This window comes from Elaeis guineensis, chromosome 6 (genome assembly GCF_000442705.2).
Source record: "Elaeis guineensis isolate ETL-2024a chromosome 6, EG11, whole genome shotgun sequence".
NCBI classification, from domain to species: Eukaryota; Viridiplantae; Streptophyta; class Magnoliopsida; order Arecales; family Arecaceae; genus Elaeis; species Elaeis guineensis.
Genome location: NC_025998.2, coordinates 2,531,326 through 2,538,388, shown reverse-complemented (window position 1 = coordinate 2,538,388; position 7,063 = coordinate 2,531,326). Strand labels below are relative to the sequence as shown.

Sequence of the window (7,063 nt, the reverse complement as noted above, 5' to 3'; positions counted from 1 at the left end):
AAAAAAAAGGAAAACCCTCAGCGAACTTAACATCTGAGAAACGTGCAAGAATTTTGCATGAACACGCTCCTGATTTTCTCAAAAAAAAAAAAAAAAACACGCACCTGACGCTTAGAGTTCGTGTGTCATGAGATGTCCTTAAGTAGACGGTCGTGGTTCCTCGATCGAGCGTGCGGCAATACTGACGGCTATGATACGGCGAGCGTCCGAGTCCTACGTGAGGAGACCAAGAAGGTGAGCGCACCCCATATCCCGACAATCCGACTTCCACCCCACTCTAGGAGGGACACATCCGTCATTAGATAATTAAACAAAGAAAACCTCACTCCCCGTGCTCCCCTCATGAGAACTAGAAACCATCTCTCTCTCTCTCTCTCTCTCTCTCTCTCTATACACGTCTCAGAAAGAGGAGACGGAGGGGAGCGGGAGATCCATCTGGGTGTAAAAAAAGGCCATTGATTCCCGGGGCAGCGAAGTCAGAGCCCTTTCAACACCTGGAGCCCCTCCTCTCGCTAAATTCCACCTCTACAACCCTAAACTAACCCCCCATCCCCTCATTTAATCCCCCTCCCAACCCCATCCCATCCCATGCTCTCTCGTCTTTGCTTAATTCTCCCTCCTCTCTCTATTTATACCCTCCCCTCCCATCTCCTTTCTCCCTGACCAGCCCTAATTAACCCTAGCTTAGCTTAAATGGTCGGAACCAGATTGACCCGCACGGCCATCGCCAGAGCGGCCAAACCCTCAGACACGGAGGCGGAGGACGCGCGCGCTGATGTCCCCGACCTCCGGAGTGCCGTGGGTTTCCCGGCGAGACGGAGGAGGAGGACCGCCGCCAGGCAACGTCCGGAAGTTGTGCAGAACGTCGCTGCCCTGCCGTCCGCCGCTGCAGAGACCGGCCGTCTGCCCGGGGCCGTGTAAGCAACTCTCTGCTGCTGCTGCTGCTGCTCTTTTCTACGTACAATTCTTCCTAATTTCGCAGCGCGTCTCTTTCGAGTGTTTCCTGCGATATCGCTATGTAGCTCGTCGGGTTGATGGGCCTTGAAGAACTGGGCCAATCGGTCGGATGGTCTTTGATGAGGTTTAGATCGCAGATCTTGACCGTCCGATCGATCTGGTCTCCCTTGGATATCCCCTGCCCGTCCATAGCTGGTAGCCTGCTATCGATCTCGATCTGTTTCGTGGATTGGTTTCGTTTCTCTTTCCATCATTCAAAGCTTCGAGCTTTTTTACAGAGGGGACATCCTTCATGGTTTCGGCCCATTAATGTGGCATATACCATGCTGGGCTCACCAATGAGCATGATAAGTTCAGAACTTTAGTTCTGTTGTGCTGCTACTTTAGATTTTGTGGTTTCAGTGCTAGTTTTGCTAGATTATAAGTTCTGTGCGAACAAAAGTGAATTCATCTCCACAGGCCTAATCGTGTCATGGTTGCTTAATTTCATCTAACAGATTGTGGGAGATCCATACCTATAAGATTCCGTGGATCAAACATTTTGTCGCATTCTGTTTGTTACTATAATCTTGGTAGCAGCTCGAGCTCGCATAAAGGGCAGAACAGTTTTTCTTTCGCTACTGTCATCTCATGTTTTCCTAAATTTAAAGATTTGAGTCGTATTAGTTTTGATGATTACACTCTGAAACTGACAAATCAAGGCTTTTACATGACAGTTTGAATCAATTGGTATTGAATCCAACATATAGCTCACAGTAGATTTTGTATTCAGATGCAGTGAATTGAGTGCAGCGTCATGTTCTTGTTTCACATCATGTTACAGCCACAATTGCCATATTAGAGTTGCAGCTTCACTTGGCCAAAAAGTTGTATACTGATGGAAATGGTCAAAGAAAATCTGGAAATTATAACAGAGCATAAAAATGGGGGAGAACATAACTCGAGAACATGCTGAAAAAATTATAGAATTCAAGAGATGTCAGAAAACTTAAAACTTGCATGTTTGCAAGTATTTGTAAACAACAATTTGTGACTTTTACTTGGTTACCTGAATCAATTGCAAGGACTGACCATAAGAAACGTTAAGATAGATTACCTGTTTCAGCAAGTTGACAATTTTTCTTTTCAAAATGTGAATTAGATCTTATGTTGTGGGGTAGCCAGTAGAAGTTGAAGATTAAAAAAATAGAATTGCAAGTACAATAATTTGTAATCCACAGAGAGAGAGAGAGAGAGAAACTCATGAGAGAAGCTAGAAAAAAAAGAGGGATTGTAAATATGTAAATTGAACGCGAGTATCATCTTGACAAAATGACGGAATTCAAAATAATTAAGAAAAAAATCCTTGAATCATCTGCCAGGGTTTCAGTCATTTCCTGAAAACTCTAAAAAGCAAAATTTCCTTGTGGTTTAAATCTGAGAACATTCATGATTGTTCATGAAGTTTCAAAAGTATGTGATTTGGCCTTTGCTAATTGCCTGACAGCCTCTAGCTGCTGCTGCTGGCACAGCCATGTCACATGGCTCCCTGTTTACTAGGATTTTGGACTCTGTTCATTGCCAATTTATATTGAAAATAGTGGAAGAACATGCCATGCAGTTATATTTAGCTTATCTGCTCTGTGTTACTTATCAGACTCGAGGCCCCTGGCTTTGTAGCATTCCAGTTAAACAAGTATACCCTCAACAAGGATGGATAATTTTTATCTACATGATTTCATTTCACTGACTTTACAGTTTGTCTTGTTAAATTATGCATATTGGCTGTTTGGGAAATTGCCTCCAAACAGCTCGCCACTTTCTTGTTGCATATCATGCTGGTAGAAAATAACATCCTTCTCCAACTGTTCCCTTGTTTTTGCGGTATAATATGTCTGTTCTTGCTTTATGTTGCTATGTCTGCTTTCTCAAAAATGACTGTAGTACTTCACTGGAAAGATGAGATGCCTGCTTGTTGGAACATAGATATGCATTAGAAATAATTTTATTGAAGAGAAATGCTTCAGTAATTGTCATGTTGCTTCTCAACCTTGCAGCTTGTAAATTGCTAGATAAGAAGGGTGTGAGAGGAGAGTTAACACCAACACTGCTATTCGTTGAATCTTTTCAATTGCATGATCTCACCATCAAAGCTCTAAAAAATCATAGAAATTGGCTAGGTTTGATAGGAAAGACTAATTCAATGCATGTCATATGTGGTTATATGCCTTATTTAATGTCTATTATTGGTTTTCGTTTATTACTGGTTTCTGACTTATCTGATCCAGATTGGATCCAACTAAATTATGGTTGAACAGAAGGGGTGTTGTTTACCTTCCATTACTCATTTCAGGGAACAGGAAAAAACCCCTTAATATGTTGTTGCTTATATTTATTTGCTTATTGGATTGCAATACTGATTAAGATTCTTGTACATCGAATGCAAAGAGTAAGAGAACAATGCTTTTTCTCCGTTATGCATGATGTCAACGAGGTAATTAGTTTTGCCATATTTTAAACAGCATCATGCACTACTGGAAATCCTAATTTTACTTGGTATATACCACAGCATTATTCTATTCTTTAATGTAGTAATTGCACACACTTAATATTACATGAAAACGTGTTATATTAAATATCATCCCTTAAATTGATGGTGTAACCTGAATTACAATTGTTGCCATTTATAACTTTGTATACAGAAGACGAGGTTATGGTCAATTAATCTGAAGTAGAACCCCAGATCACAGCCTAATTGCATCTCAAGTGATGATTTAGACTTGATTATCTGGATAATGATTCTAATTTTCCTGGAAGAACTAGAGATCATTTGGTGGAAATAATATCACATAGACCTAGTATTTCCGGAGTCTGAGGAAAACATATGCGGAATTTGTATTTTCCAAAAAATAGAATATTGAAGGCTGTAGGAGTTAGCATTTGAAAGAAGTATAGATATAGTCTGAGTCAGCGACGAAAGAGCTGCCAAGTTTCCTAGTTGACTTTCTGTTTGCTTTTCTTGTGAGTTTTAAATAAATTCTCAGAACTTACCAAGTTTTGAGGAAATAATAATTTTATTTATTAAATTTCTTGTTAAAGAATTGTTACTAACTTGACCTGGTTACTTGATTCCAGCTGTTGTGGAACTTGAAACAACCCCCCCCCCCAAAAACAACAAACCATTCTACTTAGAACAGGAAAACATTGATAGATGTCCTAATCTGGGATGGATTTGTAAAATTTCATTGTTTGCTTAATTTCAAGGCTTTAAGTTGCAAACAACATTGTGAGCTTTGTTCCAGAGAACTTGCACAACCTTGCCGGGTCCAGCAAATAACTGTTCCAAACTTGATTGCTTGGCAGGCTTGGTATATGCGTAACCTAATTGCCTTTGTTTACCTGTGGAGTTTGCACGCTAGAATGAACTCCTGAAATTAGTAACTTGAACTTATATTGACACACAGGTGTGCTAATGCCAGCCTACCCTCATGTGTCTGCTCTGACCATATTTCACCCTTGCAATAGTTGTGAGCTTGTATACAGAAATCTGAACCTCATTGACACAGGATGGGTGATACAAATACCCAGTACTTATTTCTTGTCAATATGAGTTGTTGACCTATCAACTATTTCTTGTCTGGAAGCCTACATATGTGAAGCCAACTCCTGTAACTTTGTATTTTTTATGGAAGCTTCTATGACTTTGTAACTAGTGTATAAATGTTCAATTTCTTGTATCGCTGTCTGACATATTCAGCTGCTCCACCTTGCAGTTTTCCATTCTGGATTTGAATGTACCAGCCCTTGACCCTGATGTAAGATTTACTTCAAAAAATGGGTACCTTCATGTTAAAATTCCCATCAATCTTTTATCTGAGAGATTCTTGCTGATTGTTATTGTAGCAAGCCGTGAAGGGTTTGAGATTTCTCCTGCAAAAGGAGCTTAGTCACAGCGATGCTAGTTCCCTTGGAAGAATTGTTCTTCCAAAGGTTAGTGTCATGCACAACTTTGATGTATGCCACCGTGGCATTCTCCTTAATTACTGAGCTTTAAACATCATGTGCCACAAATTATGCGCTATTTATTTCATGAGCATTCTTATTTTCAGAGAGAGGCAGAGGCTCACCTTCCAGTTCTTACAGCTAGACATGGTATTGAAATCAATATGGATGATTTGGAGACCTTTCAGGTTTGGACGTTCAAATACAGGTTTGAGTGAATCTGCTCAATCCTTGGGATGATGTATTATCAAATATATAACACAAGAGGCTTAGAATTCAGCATGCTTGTATGGACTCCAAACCTTTGCTTATCGACATTTTTAATATGTTTTTTTGAGTTTTTGATATATGTTTCCTCCAGAAAACCAGTTATAAAGGTCATCATACTCTCTCATGTGCAGCAGCAAACACTAGTTATTTATAAACATTCAGATATATGAATCTAATCTGGCACTTCTACACAGATCTGAACTAGACAAAGAGGAGCATGTGTGATCTTGTGTTTGTGCATCCTTGTGCACTTGTGCTTGTTGGTGCGTATGCACATGTGTGCTTGCGTGCATGCACATCTGTGTGCAAAGCAATAGGAGCAATTGAAAACACTGATGAAGTACAGAGCGATAAATATTTTTGTCCGTTGCTTCTTAGATGGCTAGATCCAACTAGGATGTTTTTATTTAGAAGAAATTAAAACAAAATAATATTTCATTTTTGTTTCCTATGAGAGGATTTTTTTTTTTCCTTTTCTTTTGGCAGCAAAGGTGATTATGGTTCACTAATGCACAAGTCAGTACAATGATTTCGTGATTCTCGTAATGAATAACTATGTCAACATCATAGTGTCTTCATACATGTGTAGATGATGATGACTTCTCATTTCTTGTTGGGTTTATGTATGTTCTAATATGTTAGCACCACCCAGATGGCATCTCACTCTTTTATGCTCCTGTAACAGATACTGGCCTAACAATAAAAGCAGGATGTACATACTTGACAACACTGGTAAGCTCCTTATTGCTGTTTATTCTTGATGGTAGAGAACTCTTTGCTGTATCTGCTGCCAGCTAAAAGTGCTTTTCATCTTGATTTTCTTTGAACTTAACTCAGCAAACTACATTAATGCTCATGGCCTTCAAATTGGTGATTTTATCATCGTATACAAAGATGACAAAAAAGATAGATTGGTAATTGCTCCTTATTTAATCTTAATTTTTTGCAAATTTTCTGGAATTTTGATTTTGTGTCAGTCTTAACACATGGTCTATTTCTTTGTCATTGAATTGATATTTAGGTCATTCGAGCAAAGAAGGCAGCAAAAGAACAGCCTGCCTCCTCTGCAGATGATGAAATCTTTGACTCCATTGTGCCTGACATTGTGGTGGCTAGTGTGAGGTATTCTGACCTGTATTACCCGTTGCTGGATAGTGTGAGCATGGCTTACGGAATGAGCAACATATATGGGGATGGCCTGAACTATGCCTTTGCAGCTGACTTCACAATGGGTTTCTCAGAAGAGAGGATGGGAAACCCTTCTAATGCTGAATCCCTCACAAGATTTGGGTGGAACCCGTCACTTGATGATCTCTGGTGATGGTGCTGTTTGATTTTCTTTAGTTATACTACCTTACATAATAAATAACTCCTAAACAAACGTTGTTGCTGTATCATGAATAAGTTCTGTTGGTCTATCAATGTGTACCATATGATATATATGGATATCGTAATATAGAGAAACTGGAGGTCGTGATCTATGTTTGAATCTTTCGGCCTCTATGGAATGGAACCGTTTCTGGATGTTGATTATAGATGGTGGTGACATTGAGGACAATATGTCATATGACTAGGCTTCCGGGGAAGTAAAGGTGACATCATATTACGGACCACAGCATCAGCACCAGCGCTGGTGGATGGGGTAAGCGGGAGCTTGGTGCCAGCCATGCATGCATGCAAACCCGTGACTAGAGAAGGCAGGCTACGGTGTGCTTGTCAACCGGTCGGTTGACAAATTCTGACCGGGTTCAGTGAGATATTTGAACCGGGTCACCCATGCCGGTTGTCGCTTGCAAGCACGTTGTCAAGGCCATGTTTCAAGAACGACTGATTTAAGCCAATGTACCGATCAGTC

At 40.1% G+C, this 7,063-nt stretch overlaps 1 protein-coding gene across 1 annotated transcript; it reads left to right on the top strand.

Moving 5' to 3' along the window:
• The first annotated feature begins 401 nt into the window (after nt 1–401).
• On the top strand, nt 402–6,689 carry LOC105047688 (B3 domain-containing protein LFL1). The gene is made up of 8 exons (XM_073258882.1): nt 402–915; nt 983–985; nt 4,710–4,751; nt 4,840–4,926; nt 5,046–5,146; nt 5,894–5,940; nt 6,046–6,122; nt 6,230–6,689. The coding sequence occupies exons 1-8, from the start codon at nt 694–696 to the stop codon at nt 6,527–6,529; spliced, it is 879 nt and encodes a 292-aa protein (XP_073114983.1). The 5' UTR covers nt 402–693; the 3' UTR covers nt 6,530–6,689.
• The last annotated feature ends 374 nt before the right edge of the window (nt 6,690–7,063 follow it).

Bases quoted from the DNA above. Each gene is read 5' to 3' on its own strand.
- LOC105047688 (XM_073258882.1), top strand. From the start codon at position 694: ATGGTCGGAACCAGATTGACCCGCACGGCCATCGCCAGAGCGGCCAAA. The intron at 5,941-6,045 runs GTAAGCTCCTTA...AACTTAACTCAG, and splicing joins GTACATACTTGACAACACTG to CAAACTACATTAATGCTCAT. The intron at 6,123-6,229 runs GTAATTGCTCCT...ATTGATATTTAG, and splicing joins ATGACAAAAAAGATAGATTG to GTCATTCGAGCAAAGAAGGC.